Source organism: Diabrotica virgifera, chromosome 1, assembly GCF_917563875.1.
Source record: "Diabrotica virgifera virgifera chromosome 1, PGI_DIABVI_V3a".
NCBI lineage: Eukaryota > Metazoa > Arthropoda > Insecta > Coleoptera > Chrysomelidae > Diabrotica > Diabrotica virgifera.
The window spans coordinates 159,118,331-159,142,230 of NC_065443.1; the positions used below are offsets into that span (position 1 = coordinate 159,118,331).

At 31.0% G+C, this 23,900-nt stretch overlaps 1 protein-coding gene across 7 annotated transcripts in view; it reads right to left on the reverse strand.

The window, feature by feature from the left end:
* Window positions 1-23,900, reverse strand: part of LOC114332012 (uncharacterized) — a 431,454-nt gene that overhangs the window by 27,776 nt on the left and 379,778 nt on the right. For all 7 annotated transcript variants that reach the window (XR_007696787.1, XR_007696778.1, XM_050645467.1 and 4 more), the window contains 3 exons: window positions 8,251-8,860; window positions 5,632-5,849; window positions 3,428-3,734 (listed from right to left, as the gene is read on the reverse strand). Coding sequence is in view for 5 of the 7 variants with exons in the window: in XM_050645467.1 (XP_050501424.1) it covers window positions 3,428-3,734; window positions 5,632-5,849; window positions 8,251-8,860 (1,135 nt within the window). In the remaining 2 variants the exon portion in view is untranslated. The remainder of the gene's footprint in view (window positions 1-3,427; window positions 3,735-5,631; window positions 5,850-8,250; window positions 8,861-23,900) is intronic.

Below are 23,900 nucleotides of genomic sequence, written 5' to 3' on the forward strand. Positions count from 1 at the left end.
ATAAATTAAAAACTATAAAATGGCGCTTATGTCCAATCAAGATATAACATTGGTGATTATACCAAATTTACCTCTGGCGTTTGTGTCGATCGCATCGTTGTAAAGTTAGTCAATATGGCGCTTAAAAGGGATATATGCCATTAATGAAAAAGGAAACGAAAATCAAAAATTGTCGTTTATGCCAACAAGAAAAATAATGAAATTACGAAGATTTTTGATAGGGTTTATTTTTTATTAATCAAAAATACATTCTAAGTTAAAAACAAAACCTTTAATTCTTTAAACATGTTTTGGTGCTAGGATGAAATACTTAAAAGTAAATATAAAATACTTAAAAGTGGATATCTAATAATAAGTAGTGGGATTCTAATTCATAATCACTGTCAATATTTGGTTCAACATCCGTATTGATTTGATTGCTTGCATTTCCTTATTTTGATCACTACTTATACCGGCATCCAAACCATTATCTGCTGCTAAGTTGAAACATGATGTGAGATCGTGACTAAATATTTCTTCTTCTACTGCAACGTCTGGTGGTTCCTCAAAGATGATAATGTCATTGCTAAAAGCTTCTGCAATGTTGGCATTATAAATGTCATAAACCTCTAAGGGAAATATAGGGTGATTATTGTCAGTCAGTATATCATTTTGTACTGATTCGGTATATGTTTTATTTTCATTTAGTAAGGCCATTATTTTTTTACTTCTGCTATTCATGTGCAACAAAAAAATGGCATAAACTCCAAAAATCGATCGCCATTTTTAGCTATATAAAATTGATTTGAACTCTATGCTGTAATACAAAATGAATTGTTCATCACACTAGTACAAAGTTACAATAGAATATTTTAAAATAAACTTTTTATTTGCGCAATTTTTAAATAAGAAACCTGCATAAGAATACCATTGAGGAATGGCATTTGTGTCAACCACGATGTAAATATGTGGTTTTGGCATAAACGCCTCATAGTTTTTAAAGAAATTCAGTGTGTTTACGCTTCAAAAATCAATACAAATTGAAAATATTGCAAAGGTAGATAATACCATGTTACTTATCCATAAAAATTGTAAAAATACATACCTTTACTATTATTACTGGACCGAAATGTACACAATGATAATCTTACGGGCACTGGCGATTATGTCAATCGGTGTTCATGTCGGTGTTCACGTGCGTGACTAGACTGGCGTTTATAAAAATTTTAAACCCATATTACACCCATTTCACTTTTTCTGCGGTTATTCCGCGTTGACTGTCTGGTGCGAAAATTAAAATCCTATTTTTTAGTGCAGCTAACTAAAAAGTGGTCATTTTGGCGTTTATGCCGTTTTGGCTTGGCAGCGTCGAATTATTGAAAAATTCCCAGCAACCGAGTTATCGAAACGGCATGTCAAAATATTTATGCCTTGCGACGTTATTAAAAAAACAAATTATAAACAAATTTGAATAATTTTCAAATGCCATTTTAGGGGGAAGTTTAATTAAAATTTGAATTTATCAATACATTTATAGAAAATATACATAAAAATAAAAATAATAAGATTTAATACGGGTGAATATTTCTTTGGCAACAACCGCGTTTTTGCATTTGAAAATAGAGTAACATTTAATAAACAAATTCAATATCTCAAAAAATATTAGATACATTTCGACCAATTTTTTTTTATTTAATACTGACAACATAGAGCAAATTTTCTTGTAAAATAATATATTTTATAGTGCTTATTTAAAACAATAAAAATAATTTTTTGCAAATTTGTTTTTAAAGTTTTATGTTTAATTATTTAAATAAATAGGGGGTCAAATTTAATTTAGTAAATCTTATGTGAAAGATTTACCCTTAAGCTTTACAGAAAACAATCCTATAGACCTTCATTAGTAACTGAATAACCTCAGCAGTTAAAAAAGTATTTTTTTTTTGCAAAAATGACCCCTTTTTAATTATTTAAATAATGATCCCCTTATATGATTTGGATACTTTCTTGAAAATATCATTTGTACCCACCTAAACTTTGATATAAAATTTGTTTCAACCTGTACGAATTTACATTTTGATTTACATGTAGTGTAATTTTATTTTACTAGACTAGTTATGCTTCATAAATAAACAATAAAGCTTCAAGTTTGTTTGGCGATTCCGACTACTTTTTCATGTTTGTACATCATATGTTTTATACATATATTTTAATAAACATTCTAATAAACATATATTTTAATGTTTGAAAAGTGTAAGACTAAGACTAAAAAGTAAAAAATAATAAAATATGAAAAAAAATTTAAGAAACGCTTTTCTTTAGTTTTGAGTGACTAAAATTAAAAATATAAAAAAATCAACTAAAAAGCAAAAAATAAAAAAATTCAAACTCGAAGGATTGCTCGAAAAAAACTGTTAGACACATTAAATACCTATACAAAAATCTCACACATTCGTTACAAAATTGAAAAAATCTAACACATTCGTTAAAGAAAAGAGTGGAGCGCGTCTTCATCGAATAAACGGTTTTCACCCCACGCTTTTCTTTAACCAATGTGTCAGATTTTTCAATTTTTTAACGAATGTGTGAGATTTTTGTATATTTAATCTGTCTAACAGTTTTTATTTCGAACAATCCTTCGAGTTTGAATTTTTTAATTTTTTGCTTTTTAGTTGATTTTTTATAATATTTTTAATTTTAGTCACTCAGAACTAAAGAAAAGCGTTTTTTAAATTTTTTTTTTCATATTTTTTTTTAATTATGTACAGGGTGGTGAATAGGAAACGGGCCATAGGAAACTCATTGTAAAATTTTAAACAGTTGAATTACTGCTTCCCTAATTATGTTACATCAAAAGTCATGAGAAGTTATTTGTAGAGGATTGAAATCTGTATTAAAAAAAAGAAGTTACAATTGTTCTACGATTTAAACACACTCCAAAATTTTTAAAAATATAATGTATTTACCGCAGTAGGTATGTGTGGGCATGTTAGGCCACACGTTACTATTTAACTGACAGTGAGCACACTATTGACCGAAGAAAATATCTTTAATATTAATACTTTCTCCTTAACTGAGGGTATCTGATAAACTTTATTGTGTTTTAAACAATAAATGATAAAATAAATCAAGAAATTGACAGTTCAAATTGTTGATATAATAAATTCATTGTCACCGAATGCAATCTTATACACATTATTGCACTGTGTGTGGCGTAACTTTGGCGTATTTCTCTGAAAATTGTATTATATTTTTACAAAATTTTGAATAATTATTGTTCGTAGAACAATATTAACAGTTGTTTTCAATACAGATTTCAATTCTCTACAAATAGTTTCTTATGACTTTTGATGTAAAATAATTAGGGAAGCAGGAATTCAACAGTTTAGAATTGTACATTGAGTTTCCTATGGCCAGTGTTCTAATTCACCACCCGGTATGTACTTACTATCGTGTTCGTTTGTAACAGGTTCCTTTTCTTTAATATTCATCGTTTCGAACTGCGTTTCAACGTCTGGCCAAACTTTCGGAGAACTAACTTTGGGTGCTTTTGTGATCTCTATAAGCACTTCATCTTCCGAACTAATGGATTTTTCGATCCGTTTTTCTTCTTTTACTGGGATAGTTGGTCTAGCAGCCAGAGCATATTGCCGAACATGAGGTTGTTGATAAATTTTTGATATGAGTGTGTTGTCCTTTTTCTTTGAATAATCAGTCTCATCAGTAGAAAGTAAATCCTCGCTCGAACTGTATATCTGTAAAAAATAATATCTTATTATAGAGGTAATAGACATAATACGTAATACATAGTTAATAGATGATTTTCATTGCAAAGAAAAGGAAAAATTGTATTGAATGATATATTATGTGCTTGTATTTAATGTATTAAAGGCCACCTTAAAGAAAATGGGTATTCTTAAATGAACAATGAAATACAACGAATTAGTTGTAAGTTTCCTAGTTTGAAAGGTAAAGCAAGTATCTACTGTATAAAATGTAAGGTAGGTACCTATGTATATTATTTGAGCTTATCTAAAAAGACCAAATATTTTTTGTAGCATCATACTTTTAAAACAACAATTACACACAACCAAACTTACATGAAATCATCATCATCTCGTACCTTTTTTTATAATTTTAAGCGAATTAAAGCTAAACTAAATTTTCTTCTATTGCACCTCTCCTGAGCCACCACAGGCTATAGAACCAAATCAACATACCTACGTGGTGTTAAAGTTGGTTGGATGGAAATTATAGGACTTTTTTCATCGATCATAACGCCTCCCCAGAACTTTCCATTTCCTCCTTTATATCCGTGAACAGATCTGGCAGCTTCCGTTTTTGCTTACCTTCCTCGCCCTCTAAGTATACGAATTCATTGATCATCTGTTTTTACATAAATTCTGGTTTCGTTTGAAAATAGCACACTTTACAAATCTATAATGCTCCAGTCTTGATGTTGAAAACACCAATTGACGTGATCAGTCGTGTGCTGCCAGGATCCCGTAACTGTCATCTGATATACACTATTGGAAGTCTTTTTCGGAATATAGGAACTTTCAATGTAATAAGTTAGATTCTGGATTTGCAATTAACCAGTGTAAATTTCATAACAACCTCGCGATGTTTCATATTTAATTAATTTGTTCGACTGCGCCGGACTGAGGCATCTGATTTGCAATTAACCAGTGTAAATTTCAATATAAAGTCACGATGTTTTATAATTAATTTATTTGTTCGACTATACCTAATCCCTTTACCGCTGGCTATCGCACAAACGATGCAATCCGAAGGGACACCTCAGTTCACTGCAGTCGAACAAATGAATTACATATGAAACATTGCGACGTTGTCTAAAAAAAAAAACAAAAAACAACGGACGCCGTCGAAAGAATCGCGACGCTCAAATGGAATTGGGCAGGACACGTCGCCAGATTGTCAGACAACCGATGGACAAAACCGACAAAACGTATTGTCGAGTGGAGGCCACGAGAAGAGTACTACGAAGCAGAGAACGACCACCAACCAGATGGGCTGACGATATGAAGCGTATTGTCGGCAACTGGATGCAAGCCGCACAAAACAGAGAAAGATGGAAAGAGCCGAGGGAGACCTATGTCCAGCAGTGGACGAGTACGGGTTGATGATGATGACGTTGTCTTGAAACTTACACTGTTTAGTTGCAAATCCATAATTTTATTGCATTGATAGTTGCTACAATCAGGAAAAAGATTTCCAATACTGTACAGTCCTTGGGCACGGACTCTTCTTCTTATCGTTTCAACTGAAATACTTACACATGTAGGCTCCAAAAGCTGCGGGTTTCAAATACATGATGATTCCATATAAGTTTGGTTGTGTATATTATCTCTGTTTTTCATTTAAACGTATTCAATAACCTATGCATTACTTTTACTGGTATTTAGACTGAGCCGATTATTTATTAACTTTTAAAAAAGGTCTAAGTAATGCCAGGATGGTACATACCTACTATCGGTACATATACAAAACGTTATTCTAACCATTTTCATAATTATAATAATAAAATAGCGACAAAATATAAGTAGGTACATGAACAATAAAACGATATTTAAGATACCTACTTCTTCTCTTTTAAGACATAGTCACTTCTAGCAATTAAAATTACTTTACCCGTCTATTTGCTGGAGCTGTGCTAAAAACTGGATTCTTTTCTAAAAATTGTTCATCTTCTGAGCTAAATGACATTTTTGCTGTGTGAGTCATTGTTCCATTGTGAACTTCAATAGAATTTGAGCTGAGTAAATCTTCCTGTGAACTGAAGTACCTTTTGCTGTGCCTTAAGCTTAGTCCATCGTCCGAATGGTAAGCTTTGTAATCCAGGACCATCTCTGAAAGTCAATTAAGTTTTTAGAAGGTTAAAGATAAATAATTAGGTAGGTATCATAAAATTAACTTTAAATGAACGGAAAAAACGTTCTTACCAAAACAATAAAAAATATTATACAAAATATATTTAGTTCTAGTACCTATATAAAATAGAATCCATCATAGGCACAGAACTAGAAATCACAAAAGAAGAAATAAGGAATAACATACGTAAATTAAAAAACAGAATAGCCCCAGGACCCGATGGGATACCAAATTAACTCCTAAAATACGGAGGAGAAACGTTAGTCGAAAACCTAGAGATTCTCTTTCAAGAAATAATATTATGTAGCCAGCGTGTACCAGACCAGTGGTGGAGGATGAGTATAACAATACCAATACACAAGAGAGGAAACCGAAAAGACTCTACCTTACCATCACCTTGCTGAGCACAACTACTAAACTTTGAACGAAAATATTTGCCGATAAAATAAATGAGGAATACACAATTCGTGAGGAACAACAATAGGGTTTTCGGAAAAATAGGTCCACAATAGACGCCATATTCATAGCCAGACAAATTGCTTAGAAAGCACTGGAATATAATAAACCTGCATTTATGTGCTTTATAGATCTGACTAAAGGCTTCCATTGTGTAAGATTAGAAGATGTGCTAAGATTGCTAAAGGAGAAAAATCAGCCCAACAAGATGATAAGAATAATTAAAGACATTAATACGAAGGACCAAACCAGAATAAAAGTCGAGAATTAACTTACATCGAAAGTAGAAATCAACTCGGGAATAGTACATTGCTTTTTAATTTAGTAATGGACAAAATCATGGAAAACATTTAAAATACAGGAAAAGGATATAAGATGGCAGAAAAACAAATAAAAATCTTCTGTTATGCTGACGACGCAATCTTAGTCTCCGATAACGACGATAACCTACAGCGAATGGCACAAACTTTCAATACAGTGGCGAAGAATTACAACATGAAAATATCAACAACCAAGACCAAATCGCTGGTAATGTCAAGGGAACCCATAAGATGCAAAATAGTAATTAACAACGAACTAATTGAACAAGTCTCGAGATTCAAATATCTGAGAGTCGAAATATGTAGTTATGGAGATGTTAAAGAGAGCGTCCGAAAGCAAGCAAATAAAGCCAATTACGTGTCAGGATGTCTGAGCGATGTCATCTCGAGAAATAAAAATATGAGGCTGGAAGGGAAAGTACCTGCGCCTACGCATATACATATACAAACGATGTGTAAGACCGATCATGACGTACACGATAGAAACAAGATTTGACACAGCAGAAAGCAAGAGGATACTGAGAACATCAGAAATGAGAACGTTGAGGTAAATAACTGGGAACACACCGAGAGACAGAATACCGAACGACAGAATAAGAGATCTCTGTAACACACAAGACATAGTACGGTGGGAAAGACAGAGAAGACAAGAGTGGAATCAGTATGTGACGAGAATAGACAGCGAGATAATAGCCCGTATAGCCAAAGATTCAAAGCCAACAGGCACGAGAACAATAGGAAGGCCCTTTAAAATGTGGCGAAATAGCTGGCAGTCAACATCACAATGTTGTTCTGAAGCTATTTACATTTATAGAGTATTATTTTGTATTTTGATGACACCCGACTTGGGCATCAAAACGTTATTAATCTTTTTTTTTTTGGTAAAATTGTGGCTTATTTCCCATTGAAAATAGTTGGTCAACATCACAGCTACGAATACAAGCTCAAGATCGGTTAAGAACAGGTCAAGAGACCTAGTATAAGAAGAAGAAGAATATATTAGATAATACAGAGAAGAGAAGCCAGAAGGAAATTTTTCTTAATGTAGGTATGTAGATCTTATATTGTGGGAAAGGTATGTGTAAACTGTAAAAGAATTTGACTTGACATGTGTTTCTAGGTTTACCTGTTATCAAAAAGGCTTTGTAAGAAGACTGAACAGAATCAAACAGCACCGACTGTTTGGTAAATATATTTAAATATTCTACCAACGTATTCCTTTAGCGACCTATAACGAGGAAAAATGAAGTGTGTCGATAAGGATTAAAGTAAACTGTGAACCTTAGGCATACCCATGCCATCGGGCGATGCTAGGAATCTATTCCACTAAAGCATCAGCAGTTTACCCATCTAAACCCCTATCATTTTAGACTCTGCACCGAGTATAGCGTGAAACCAAATAAAAATTGACGGTTTCGTTTAAGTCACGACGAAACGAAACGCAGTAAAAGTATTCAAACTGCCAAGAATTAAATTTGAATATACTGGATCTGTTGGAGAAAGAAATCAGTAATCCAAAATTAGAGAAACAAACTTCCATAAAGAAAATGACCAATAAAAACAACATTTTAGAAACTTATAAGTATTTTTAACGTTTTCTTACCTGGAGAACTCAACTGGGTTCTAAAAGTTGGTATCGTATTATTTACAGGTAAGTGTTCCCTATTACTTAAAGCAAAACTTCTAACATGAGGGTCCAAATAAATTTTTGAAATTAATGTGTTGTCTTTTTTCCTCGCCAGCACTTTAGGTGGAGTATAAAATGAATCTTCGAGCAAATCTGTTTCACTTTTATATTTTTTAAGGGGTGGATTGTTAACAAACCTTCTAGTCGTAGTGGTTGTACCTTTTACAAATCGGTTATTCTTCTCAGGTTCTGAATTGACCGGTTGGTCTCTTGTTTTTTTGGTTATTACAGCATTTTCCACATCATAAACGTGTACGTAACTCAAATCACTATCGCTTGTCAAACTTGTCATCTCTGATCCGTGCAGAGGTGATTTTGGAGGTAAACTTGTCTGTGACGATAAAGATGCTTCTACGGGTTCTACTATAACCGGAAATGCTTTAAAATTGTCTTTGGTTTCTTCTGCTGCTATGTACGTTGTTGAAATGTGTTTTGGTGGTACCTGTTGAATTTCGTCTTTTTCAATGAAATCAACAGTATCTTCCGATTCTTCACTCCCAATAGGTGGCCATACAAGTTCTTTTACCTATGGAAAAGTGTGTTAATTTTTGGAAAATATATTGTTGTAAATACTGAAATTTCTTTATTTTTTTTTACCTAACACAGTTTTAGTATCTCGGTACTGGTTGTTAGAATAATTAATATATTCCAACTTTTACAAAGAGCAAATATAACCGCGTAAGTAACATTGAGGTGAAATCAAAAATCTATAAAGCCACTATAAGATCAACAACGACGTGCACATCAGAAACAAGACTCGACACGGCCAAAACACAGAGGATGCTGAAAACAACACAGATGACAATACTCGAAAGAATTAAAGGAATCACGCTAAGAGACCGACCAAGGAGTGACGAGATCAGAACAAAATGTAATGTACAGGGTAAAAAAGAGTAGAGGGGAGAGTGAAAACAACTGTTTATTTTAAAATTAATCTTTTTGAAAACGATTTCCAGAGTGGAAATCGAAACATTAAAAACAAATGTAAAATGTAATTTTATTACAATAAATTGTCGTTTAATCCAATATAAATAGAATATTTAAACAATTGTGACATACTTGAAATCTGTATTTTCTTTAACATTAATTTTGTTTCAGAGACAAAATTTATAAGAGATTGAAACGAACAAATCAATCAAAATTTATTATAAGTAGTAAAGATAAAAGAACGTAGAATAAATAAAATAATATCGTATCAAAAAAAGTAACTTCCATAAAATCTATGATCACTACTTAAAAACCAGTGAAACAAATAAAATAATTACAACAGAAAGTAATGAAGTTTATGTAGATAACCTAGTAAAGTTGTCTACTGAAACTGCTATTGTGAACAGGTGAACATTATTTTTATGTTCATTTAAAAAATAAATGTTTCTAAAATATCTTTTAGGTTATTTAAGAATAAAGAAATTTCAGTTGATGAAAATTGATTCCCAAATGAGGGTTATAACAACATTTAAAAAAACATTTATCATAGAGTTCTGAACATTTTTATTTTTTTATTTGTTTTAAATTCGTCTTGGACTTGTATTATGTTTTTTGTGTCTGTTCAACAATAAATTAGAAAATAGCAATAAAGTACAGTGCACAGATTCTAAAGGTGCCTGTGCGAGATGGCGTTCATGCGCAGTATTATAGTCGGTGTATGAGAGAGAAACTATTCGAAATAATGAAATAACAAATAGGTATAGTCGATTCGTTAATCTGAGACACAACTGTCTACACTACAATCACAATAAAGGTGCAATAGAAATAAACAATCACGAGGAGCTTTCCCAAATCATGATTTGGGAGTGCGCCTCGACCTCGAACCTTCAACGTATATTGGTTTGTTTATTTCTATATAGTGCATTTTTATTGTGATTGTAGTGTAGACAGTTGTGTCTCAGATTAGCGAATCGACTAATATAAAATTTGTTATTTCATTATTTCGAATACTTTCTCTCTCCTACACCGACTATAATACTGCGCATAGATCGACGCCATCCCCCGCCGGCACCTTTAGAATCTGTACTGTACATGAGAAATTGTTGTCTCAAAACCAATATAATAATATAGTGTTGAAGCAATAACTATAAATTAATGAAAAGCCCATAAAACCTAGTGAAAAAAAAAATAGGATTATACTTATAACAAAACACATTATCTATACGACTAGATAATTAAAATGAGGTAATGGGAAGATAACGCATTATCAAAAAACATTTATTTTTAATTATAATAATTTATTCTTGGAATTCAATTTTTGGAAACAGAGATAGGTAATAGATATACCTACCTATCACAAAACGCATGAATCACATTATTAACAATAGTTGGATATATAATATTATCAACAAAAGAAATGCAATTCGGACTATAAATAAATATTGACAATAAAAATTAGTGACAGCTTTAACATATAAATGGAAGATATCTGAAAAAAAGAATAATAAAATGTAGACGGTGTAGTGTAGATGCAAGATAAAAAAGAACATGTTATTATAGACAGGATTTTGTCAGTAGGAAAAGAGTTTTGTCGAGTTAACGTCTGCTCCAGAATATGTAATGGTCCAACGGCAATGGATGTCACAATAAAATAAAAGCAGATGTCTAAATGGTAGTCTAATAGCCTTAAGGATAATATAAAAATAATGTTAATAATCTTCTAAACATTTAAATATTCAAATATGTTGGAAACACCTAAGATTGGAAACAAAGGCCCGAATATATAAGTCAGTTATTTGACCATTTATGACTTACACGGCCGAAACAAGACCAGATACAAGCAAAACACGAAGACATCTGGAAACCAACGAAATGAAGATCTTAAGAAGGATTGCTGGAAAAGGACTACAGGATAGGGTAAGAAGTGAGGAAATCAGACGCATATGTGGAGTAGACAATATAAATACCTGGGTAAAGAACAGAAAAGAAGAGGGGAATGAGCACATAAGCAGGATGTCTGAATCAAGGATAGTAAGAATAGCCAGGACCAAAACACCGTTAGGCAGGAGAAGTATAGGACGCCCAAGGAAAAGATGGAATGACAACTTAGGGGCAGAATGAAAGGCACCATTGAAGAAAAACAGGCAGTACTGCCTATATAAAAGAAGAAGAAGAAGAAATATGTTGGAAATAACTGGACTACCTGAAATTTTTGATGGACACAGGAAAGAAAAAAAGTTCGAGAAAAAATATAGGGATGATCAAAAATAGTTACCTATCTAACAAGAGTCGTCAGAATAGGGGATTTAATTAATAAATATACAGGGTGTCCCAAAAGTAGTGGAACGGTCGAATATTTCGCGAACTAAACATCTGATCGAAAAACTGAAAAATACGTATTCAATCATTTTCAAAAATCTATCCAATGCCACCAAACACCAACCCCCCACTACACCCCCTGGAGGTGGGGTGGAGGGTAACTTTAAAATCTCAAATAGAAACCCCTAGTTTTTCTTGCAGATTTGGATTCTTTACGTAAAAGTAAGCAACTTTTATTTAAGACATTTTTTTAAACTGTGGATAGATGGCGCTATAATTGAGAAAAACGATTTATCCTGATACCATAGGTAAATTAAAGAAACGGTCTAATATCTCAAGAAATACACTTCCAAATGAGAAATCAAAAAAAGGTTTGTAATACTTTTCGAAAACCTATCGAATAACATTAAACATGACCCTCCAACCCACCCCCTGGAGGTGGGGTGGGGGTAAATTTAAAATCTTAAATAGCAACCCCCACTTTTTATTATAGATTCGGATTCGTCATGAAAAATTAAGCAACATTTATTCGAAACATTTTTTAGAATTGTTGATAGATGGCGCTTTAATTGGAAAAATACGATTTATTAGCGCCATCTATCAGCAATTTTAAAAAATGTTTCGAATAAATGTTGCTTAATTTTTCATGACGAATTCGAATCTGCAATAAAAAGGGAAGTTGCTATTTAAGATTTTAAATTTACCCCCCACCCCGTCTCCAGGGGGTGGGTTGGAGGGTAATTTTTGGTGTTTATCGATAGGTTTTCGAAAAATATTAAAAACCTGTTTTTAAGTTTCTCATTTGGAAGTCTATTTCTCGAGATATTAGAGCGTTTCTATAATTTACCTATGGTATCAGGATAAATGGTTTTTCCCAATTATAGCGCCATCTATCCACAGTTCGAAGAAATGTCTTGAATAAAAGTTGCTAACTTTTACGTAACGAATCCAAATCTGCAAGAAAAACTAGGGGTTTCCATTTGAGATTTTAAAGTTACCCCCCACCCCACCTCCAGGGGGTGTAGTGGGGGTTGGTGTTTAGTGTCATTGGATAGATTTTTGAAAATGATTGAACACGTTTTTTTCAGTTTTTCGATCCGATGTTTAGTTCGCGAAATATTCGACCGTTCCACTACTTTTGGGACACCCTATATAATAAGCGAGTACCTAAAAAACCCAACATTTTTAGATAAAGCGAAACCAAAAGGAATAAGTACCTACATACCTACATACATGTAGGTACGCCAGTCAATAGGGAAAAAACATGAAAAAATCTTATACAGGCAATTGAAAGTTTTAAAAAGTTCTTGCAGGATAGCCGATGACAATTCCGTGAAGACGTATAACTCATTTTTCTTTGTTTTTTTTTTAACAATCATAAAGAGTAAAAAATTGTTTTTTGACTATAAAACGTTTCTTATAGAAAATTATTTTTAGAGAAAAATGTTGCAGACACAAAAATGTTGTAGATCATAAAAAGTTCTTTGACAATTGCAAACTCTTGACTGAGATATTTGCAAAAAACATAATGTTTACAGTAATTTATAAATGTTAATAACTTTTTATTTTGCATAACGACATTTAATATATGTAAATTAAAATTCTGGCAATTAATGAGTTATTAAAGTGTTTCTCCCCTACACTTTTCCGTGACGGTATTTTGCAAGTACATACCATAATTTTAACATGTTATAACTTTTTACTTCTTTACTGCTATCTTGTTTCCTATTCCTATTGATCAAAGGAAGTTCTAAACTGTTTTTAATAACAAATTTAATAATATGTTGAAGATTTATTGATTCTTGTAAATTGTTATATATTAAAAGAAAAAACGAAAAGAAAAAAAATATAAATAAATATATATATATATATATATATATATATATATTAAAATAATTCCCCAATAATACAACCTTGTTATATATATATATATATATATATATATATATATATATATATATATATATATATATATATATATATATATATATATATATATATATAAAATTTTGGTATTTTTCGGGTTCTGTCGGTCAGGAATTAAAACAATTCTATTTTTTTGTCCTTAATATTTCGTCAACTGATTGTTGACTTCATCAGAAGTGCACTACAAATTTACAAGAAACAAAGGTATAAGCAACATAAGAAAAAATTATATAAAACACTACTTACAATGTGGAATTGTTGACAAATAAACAAACAAACATTGGTCACACACTCTTACAATTAGACTAACATTTTTAAAATGAAACAAATTAAATATAGGTAAAATGATAAAAAACGATAAAAAATATACATTAATGACTAGTTTATGTGTATAGATAAAATAAGTATAATTGGTAAATGTTGTATCAATAATTTTAATTAAATAGATTGCAGAATATTGCAGTATATATTGCTGAGTTGGTTGGTGTCAGCCTTATAATTAATTACATTTTTTGTTTTTGTGATGTAACACATTTCGAGAAATAGCCTGTTTTTATAGTGTTGTACTGTTTGTAGTATTTCAACATTGGTATAGTCAAACTGATGACCTGTGTTCATGCAGTGATCGACTACAGCGCATGTATTTTTATATTTCTGGCAGTCACTTTTGTGTTGAGTAATACGTTGTTTCAGCCATTGGCTTGTTTGTCCAATATAGCAACCGTCGCAGCCTAAACACGGTAGTTTATAGATCGTATTGGTTGTGTACATAGCTGGTCTATGATCTTTTACACGAGAGAATAAACTTTTGTTATTAATACAGCTGTACTTACCAATTCTGATGTTAGAATGTGGTTTAAAACTACCAACTATGTACACAACCAACACGATCTATAAACTACCGTGTTTAGGCTGCGACGGTTGCTATATTGGACAAACAAGTCAATGGCTGAAACAACGTATTACTCAACACAAAAGTGACTGCCAGAAATATAAAAATACATGCGCTGTAGTCGATCACTGCATCAACACAGGTCATCAGTTTGACTATACCAATGTTGAAATACTACAAACAATACAACACTATAAAAACAGGCTATTTCTCGAAATGTGTTACATCACAAAAACAAAAAATGTAATTAATTATAAGGCTGACACCAACCAACTCAGAAATATATACTGCAATATTCTGCAATCTATTTAATTAAAATTATTGATACAACATTTACCAATTATACTTATTTTATCTATACACATAAACTAGTCATTAATATATATTTTTTAACGTTTTTTATCATTTTACCTATATTTAATTCGTTTCATTTTAAAAATGTTAGTCTAATTGTAAGAGTGTGTGACCAATGTTTGTTTGTTTATTTGTCAACAATTCCACATTGTAAGTAGTGTTTTATATAATTTTTTCTTATGTTGCTTATACCTTTGTTTCTTGTAAATTTGTAGTGCACTTCTGATGAAGTCAACAATCAGTTGACGAAATATTAAGTGACAAAAAAATAGAATTGTTTTAATTCCTGACCGACAGAACCCGAAAAATACCAAAATTTTATTTAAATAATATACGGTCGATAATAAATCAAATACTTTATTATATATATATATATATATATATATATATATATATATATATATATATATATATATATATACAAGTAGTATTTTGATTGACTTGATTGGAAATACGAATTTCACAAATTTTTTGGGTATTGAAGTCAAATTGGGGCTTTAAAGTATACTATTGTCTAATATTCGAGCTTTCGGAAATGTTTATTTCCTTTATATATATATATATATATATATATATATATATATAAAGAAAAATATAAAAAAACAATAGAAAAAAAATATATAATAAAAAAAAATGTAAATAAAAATGAATGACGAACTTGGACAGTCCATAGTAAAAAGCTTTCGAACTAAGTAGAGGGCTAAAGAAGAATGTTGCAGTTTTTGCTGTGGAACTCTGAGAACATCATTTAGAAAAAAAATAAAAAAATAAAAAAGAAATAAATTATAAAAAATTATTTAAAAAAAATAAATATAAAAATAATTATTTATTAGTAGAATTGTTTATTAGAGATTAATATTAGTATTAGTTTTAGGATAAGATACGAAAAAATGACTAATAAAATAAAAAATAGTAAAATTGGCGAATGGATTTAGTGTCCGCAGTCATATAAACCCAAATAAACAACAAGATTTATTTAATATACTTTAAAAATGGAGCCTTAAAGAATTGATGGCGGTTTACAAATACTTCTATACTCAATTTACAATCAAGATGCAGTGGAAATAAACAAACCAAGACACGTTAAAAATGGAGCGTTAAAAAATGCTACTAGGAGCACTACCGAATAATAATTTACAATGTATAAAGTTTGGAAATCATGTTGTGGGATCTAAAATGTATATACATTGTAAATTATAATTCGGGAGGAGTGCTCCTAGTAGCATTTGACGTGTCTTGGTTTGTTTATTTCTACAGCATCTTGATTTAATATAAAGTCACTGTTTGGTCAATAGACCAGTAAGGATCTGTTTTTAGGTGGATGTGAGAGGTGGCATTCAGATTTTTGCGGATAAAGTTAGGTGATAACTTCGTTAATAATAATTGATTTATGATCCTTCTCAAATATGCCCGGAACATTCATAAAAAAATAAAATATTTAAAAATTTCAAAACATTTCGTTTTTTTTCTACTTTTTTTGCTTATAACTTAAAAACCATTCATTTTAGAACAAAGTCCTATAGGAATAAAATAAAGGTAAAATTAAAATTTTTTAAAATCTTGCACAACAAAAACTAGAAAATACAAAGATTTGTCAATTTTTTTACATATAAAGAAGTACTCCACCTATCTAATGCACTTTAAAGAATTGAAATTGGATTATTTAAGCAGCCTCAGCAATGTTTTAAATTTATAAACAATTTTTTGGCTTATAAACAAATTAGTGCTGTGGCCAGGAGGGGGTGCTACGGGCTCCTTTATTTAGATAGACTTACCCAAGTTTTTTTTATGTATTTTGACCCGTAGAACACGAATTTTTTCTGCTGACAGTATTTGAAAGTTTAAGTCAAATTATACTTAACTTAACTTATTAAATTTCTTAAGGTAGATTATGCAATTTGCAAATTTTTTTTTTAAATTTTGCAATAGGTTGTTACTGTTTTTTTTGTTTATCTTCATTATTTTTATTTATGTAGACGATTTATATCATTTTAGTAAATTGTATTTGTTATTTGTTATTGTTCTTATTTTTATGATTCTTGTAAGCTTTGTCTATAAAATTGTTAAATTTTTTATGACAATAAAGCATATTTCTATTCTATTCTATTCTATACCGGTTTTAATTATTTGCATTGCTAAAAATTATTTTTTTTATTATTAAACAAAGCTATTTGTTTATAAGCCAAAAAATGTTTCATAAATTTAAAACATTGCTGGGGCCCCTTAAATAATCCGATTTTAATTCTGTAAAGTGTATTAGATAGGTAGAGCACCTCTTTATATGTAAAAAAATTAGCCTACTTCTAAATGGTCTACTTTTTGTTCAGAAATATTTTAAAACATTTGAACTTTTTTAAAAACATTTAGATTGCAAATTTATTATGCAAAATTTATTAGGTTGATTTTAATGAAATTTGGTACATTAAGTACATTTGGAAATTTAAGTATGTTACAAAGAATTTCCTAAGCGAATTACTAAGGTTCTAAGTGCCACCAAAGTGGTTAAAAAATATTGAATAACAACAGACTTATTTTGCTATATTGCAGAAAAGGTAATACCTTAAGACATTTTTTACCAGTCGTATATCATACAAAATTCAATTATCTTTATTTTATTTCTCTACGACTTTGTTCCAAAACGAATAGTTTTAAAGTTATAAGCAAAGAAAGCAGAAAAAAATCGATGTTTTTCGAAATTTTTAAATATTTTAATTTTTTTATTAATGTTCAGGGCATATTTGAGAAGGAGCATAAGTCAATTATTATTACTGAAGGTGCCACCTAACTTTATCTGCAAAAATCCGAATGCCACCTCTCACATCCAAAAATAGACGTTTTTTCGCAGATCCTTACTGGTCTACAAGTACAGTTGTTTAAATAAATAATCTCTCTCTGAGATAAACAAACTGAATAATTTGTAAACTATTTGGCCGATCTGTTTTAAATTTACCGCACTTCTTATTAACTCAATAACTGCCACAATATAGAGTAGATTACATGTCGTTCTGCAAAAAACAAGTTATTAGCATTTATTAATTACTGCGAAAATAAGAAATTTTTTGCAATTATCTCAGGTTTTTGACAAAACACCGGTTTTCGGTTATACCGTTTTTTTTTGCTTACGGTTTAACCTGGCGGTTATAACCGGCCAAAAAAACCGGTTTTTGAAAAAACCAGTTTTTGGTTTCTTTAATCCAATAGGTTACAAAGTTACCTTTACAATACACTTTAGTTTGCGATACTCCATTCAACTCGATATCAATATGATCAAACTTAGTAATACTATCGAAAGAACCTGTATTACTTTTAACACGTTTGTATATTTGTGGAATAGGTACATTTTAACTCATTTAATACTTCCTTTAAGTATGAGTGTATCGTTTTGAAAACGTAGCGAAATTCTTGGAGATTCGTATTCGTAATCAGTAATTCGATATTCATAGTCAAAGCATTATTTTTGGTAATCAGAAAAAGTCATTCACCCACTTTCAGTGCCAAGAGTTAAGTGTGAAAAATAGATGATGTAAATCTTCTTATGTAAATATTATGATTACAAATACCTTTTCAAGGAAATATTATAATAAAACTTAATAATTGTTTCTGGCTGATGTGAGATTGCACTTACAGTTTGGTTTATTTTATAAAATAAAATAAAATTTGAATTATGGTTTTGTTTGGAATAATTACTTGAGAATAATAATTATGATTGGGATCCAAAATAATACCTAACCTAATCCTAATCACCGTAAAAGCCTACTAACCGGTTTTTACTTTAAAAAGAAAAAACCGGTTATAACCGGGACAAAAAAACAACCGGTAAAACCGGTTATTGCGAAGTAAAAAAACCGGTTTTTGGTTTAAACCGGTAGGTTTTTCCCATCCCTAATGACAATCTTCACGGATTTTTCATCAGCCGTCCCTCAATATACCTTTTAGAACCTTCAAATATCTGTATAAGATTTTTACGTGACATAAATGATTTTTTTCCCGAATTGACTAGTGCAATGTTGGTAATTTAATAAGTATCTACTTACGGTCAAAAATCTTCCTTGCATGTAACTAAAAGCGACAAGAAGAGTGCAAGGAATTAAAGTCCTAAATAGACTCCTGCGTAAATATAATCTATTTTGTAAACCGGTCAAATTTATTATTATTTTCAAACAATTGTTTACAAGTCTATACGAATACAATATATTTCACGTACAAGAAATAATTATTACATTAAAAAATTTCAAGATTTAAAAATGTTCAGAAATGTTTATTATTAAAACACCTTATTATTAGATACACCAACTAGTGATCGATTAATTTATTCACACTGTTCAGCACCTTTCGAATGACACTTTTAGTAATATTTCACGCCCCAGTTAAACCTGAATTTAATTTGTAATGATATCTATGGGTTATGTGGATTATGTGGATGATTACGAGAAAATTGAAGTATTATCTTAGGCTGTAGTCAGTGGCGCCGACATGATAATTGTGGAAAGAGAAAACCACAAACTTAGATTTGATACATACCTTCGAGACTAAGATAATTATGGGCCAAATTTATAGTCAGTCTCTAATTAGAGCCTACGCTATGCAAGTAAGGTAACAGGGCCAGTACTACGCTTCAACCACCTATTATTACCCCTGGTTTTACCCAAGGTACTAATTTTACTCAGGCTGAGTCGACCTGGGCCTATAGACATTTTTAAATATGTCTAGATGTTCTCGTCGGCGGGCGCTGGGATTGGATTCCTGGCCTACCTGCGTGGAAGACTGAGATGCTTACCGCCTGAGTTATCTGGCCCTATCTATCCTGGCCATTTTACATATTTATATATATATATATATATATATATATATATATATATATATATATATATATATACCGTTCTTAGGCGTCAACGCCCTTCGGTAGGGATCTATGGAGGAGTATCACCAAGCCGCAAGCCCTTATCCCTTGCCGTACCGCTCCTCCATAGGCCGATCCGACGCCAGTTTATCCATTTTACAAATTTAACAACATAAATAATTCAGAACTGAGACCGTAGATGACAAGGTCTCACGAAGAAAAAAAGCTTAGTTTAGTTTTCCTAATAACCACAATTTTAAATCAGTATCTGTGCCAATCATTATTATCTGACTAACAATACAGAAAAAACAGAAAATGCACAGAATGAATTTATTGCACATTTTAGTGGCACTTAAAGCAGACATATGAGGCGATACATAAAAGAAATAATGTTATGCTTGATTTAGTTGAGATAATATGGCAATTACTAATCGTTTGATTTATGAACATATATCTACAAATGCTTCGTTTCCGAGATACGGGATGTTGAATTTTTTTTACACACTGACGATTTATTTATTGCTATAAAACCGGTTCCGATATGCAAATGAAATTTGGTGGGTTTTAAGAAGTCATTATTGCGCATTTTTTGACGTACAATTATGTAATTTATATTCACCATTGGCGTGCATACGGGTAATATAACCCGGTCATATACCCTGGATGGACGCCAATGGTAAATATAAAATTTTTAGTTGTATGTCAAAAAATGTAAAATAACTACCTATTAAAACCTACCAAATTTCAGTTGAGTACCTCAACCGGTTTTAGAGCAATAAATAAATCGTCAGTTTGTAAGAAAAAATTCAACATCCCGTATTTAGAAAACGAAGCATTTGCGGACATATGTTTGTAAAGCAAACTGTCATTATTTTTCCATGTAGAATTAACCCTTAACGTTTGGCGCACTTATTTAGAAACACCCTGTATTGATGAAGAACATGGCCAATTGTTAAAGTACCTAACTTTTTTATTATCCAACATAATTGAATGAGTCTAAAACATAATGTTAAGAAAGTCTTAGATACACACCAAAAATGACCCACTTTTAAGGTGTCCCGATTTTTTTGGCCAGGAGCGTAGTAAATATATGATAGAGGTCAAATGAAGAATAAGAAAAATTTAAAGAGAAGAGAATACTAAAAGACTAGCACGTAAATAAACTCGAGGAAGATCTTCAAAAATGCAACGTTTCGAAAAAGAAAGTAAAGACAACTTAAAGCGAAACCTACATGATAAAACACTACATGATAAACTTGAGACCAAAAAGACTGAAATAAAGATATAAAAAATATCCAGAAACATAGGGCAAAAAAGAAATATATTTTTGTAAGATTCGAGACGGAAGCGACAATTTACTAATTCACAAAAATGACGTTGAGTGGAAGAAACATATTGAAATTAAATTTTATTAAACGAAAGGCTTAAAATGAAGCTAGTAGAACCGTTGAAGGCAATAATAACAGTGGTGACCAAAATAGTACCTAGAGTAGTTATTTAAGTGCTTCAAAAATGAGTAGATAATATAGAATAGTATACATAGCGTTATAAGACTGACATCATGATAAGGTGAACAGCGCAGCGTAAACATCAACAGCATCAGAAACACCGATAATTAGGTGTTAATTGCATTACGGGTCTACAGCAATTGTTGGCAACAATTGACAGGACCAACTCGATATAATATATGAGCAATTCGGTATGAAAATAAACATTCAGAAAACCAAAGTAATGTAAATTCAAAAAAATAAAAATGTACCTCTGCCTTACACAAGAGACAAGCATATTTTAAAACAGGTCAAAAAGTTCGATTATCTGGCATGTTGGATGGATAGCAGTGCACACCTTGGTATTAGAACAGAATAGGTAAGAAAATCTTTCGAAAAAATCAAAAGACTGTTATTATGATTCTCATATAAAACTCAAAATTCGATTAAATTTGTATGCAGTTGAGACATGGCCCTTAAAATATTTCAAGCCTTTTAAATGTGGATCAATTGGAAGATCCTCAAGATTTCATAGACATAACATACGTGAAAGTTTGAAATAGTACACATAGTACATTCTTTCACGGTTTTTGATCTAAATTTTAAAGAACCGCTTGGATTGACATGAAATTTGGCATACGTATAGCTTACATGTCAAAGAAAAAAGTGATATTATGCCAATGTGTGCTTTTGCCCTGGGGGTGACTTTCACCCCCTCTTGGGGGGTGAAAAAATAAATGTCCAAAATAAGTCCGGAAATGGGCAAACTGACTAATTTTAAGTAAATTTTGTCCTATAGAGCTTTTTCGTTAAGTCATTACTTTTCGAGTTATTTGCGAGTGAATATGTTCATTTTTCAACAAAATAACCACATTTTTAGACGGTTTTTCGCAAATAACTCAAAAAGTAAGTATTTTGCCGAAAAAACGTTCTTAACAAAAAAAAAATGGTGTACGCGTTAGGTCTCTGGATCTCGTAGAACCAGAGTTATAGCCAATGAAAAATAGATTCATATTCACCAAATTTCAAATAGAATATTTCGACGTAAAATATCCAAAAAATTAAGCACTTTTTGGGGAAAACCCATTATAACTTTTTTTAAAGTGTTTAATTTCTGTTTTTACAAAAAGTTTCTATTATTAAATTTAAGCAAGTTACGCTCAAAATAAAGTTGGTCCCTTTTGTTTTGGCCCCAAAAAATATCGGGAAGATTACCCCCTAATTAGCAACTTAAATGAAATTAATCGTTACCGTTCCACAAATTATTTTACTTATGTTGTGTTTATATGATCTGTAAGTTTCATCGATTCAAAGTGCTTATTTTTGAAAAAATTTGGTTTCAAAGTAAAATTTTTAAAAATTTTAATTTTGAAAAATATGCTTCTTTTCAAAATAACTTAAAAATTGTTAGAGATACCAAAAATCTCGAAAAACAAAAATAGTCAGCATCATTGCTTTTCTGAATATCATGTATTTTTTTGTTTTTCTGTTACAAAAAAAAATTGATTAAGATTTGGTGTTTCTAAATTTGCATACATTCGTGATCAGTGACTCGTTCAACCCCTTTTAACTACAGCCCTTTCAATAATAAGGACTTTGAACCGAAGAAACTTACAGATCATATAAACAATACATACACGAGTCAAGAAACTTGTGAAGTCGTAACGATTAAGTTCATTTAAGATACAAATTAGGGGGTGATTTTCTCGATTTTTTTACCAAAACAAAAAGGGAATAACTTTATTTTGAGCTTAACTTGTTTACTTTTGATGCTAGAAATTTTTTTTATAAAACAAAAATTAAGCTTATTTTAAACATTTTAAATAAGTTGTAATGAGTTTTCCCCGAAATGTGCTTCATTTTTGGATATTTCACGTTAAAGTATACCATTTGGAATTTGACGAATATGAACCTATTTTTCATTAGCTGTAACTCTGCTTCTACTAGGTATAAAGACGTGATATATACACCATTTTTTAAAATTTTTTACAGGCTATATTTTTGTTCAGAATATTTTTTTGACAAAATACTCACTATTTCATTTATTTGCGAAAAACCGTCTAAAAGCGTGGTTATTTTGTTGAAAAAATGAACATATTCACTGCCAAATAACTCAAAATGTATTAACTTAGTGAAAAAACTCTATAGAACAAAAGTTACTTAAAATTAGCCAGTTTTTCCATTTCCTGACTTACTTTGGACGAATATTTTTTCACCCCCAATAGGTGAAAACCACCCCCAGGGCAAAAGCACACATCGGCACAATATCACTTTTTTTCTTTGTCTTGGTAGCTATGTGTATGCCAAATTTCATGTCAATCCAAGCGGTTCTTTAAAATTTAGAGGGTTTGCAATATTTTACCGTTAAAGAACGGACTACTAAGCATCAATATGCTTAACTAATAATAACGAAAGGAAAGATTGAGGGAAAGATGACGGAAAAGACTCTCTTAGCTGAGAAACATCCGAGAATGGACCGGTTAAATTCTGAACAGCTAATAAGAACAGCGTGAAGACAAAGATGAATTTGCAAATTGTAGTAGCCAACCTCCATTAAGTTAGTAGAGGCTGAGAGAACTGCTATTAGACTGACAGAACTATTTGGTGTAAAAAGGAAAGTGGGACTAATTTTAGATAAATAAAAAACACCATCTTTCTACCAAAACAGAGCAGATGTTTAGCAGTGTACAAAATTTATAACCCTAAATTAAAATATATACCCACACCACTGACTACACCTGAAGTATTCGATTATCTATCGATCATTGATATACAATTTCTGCTAAATATATTTATGATACAGAACAAATATATGATAGTT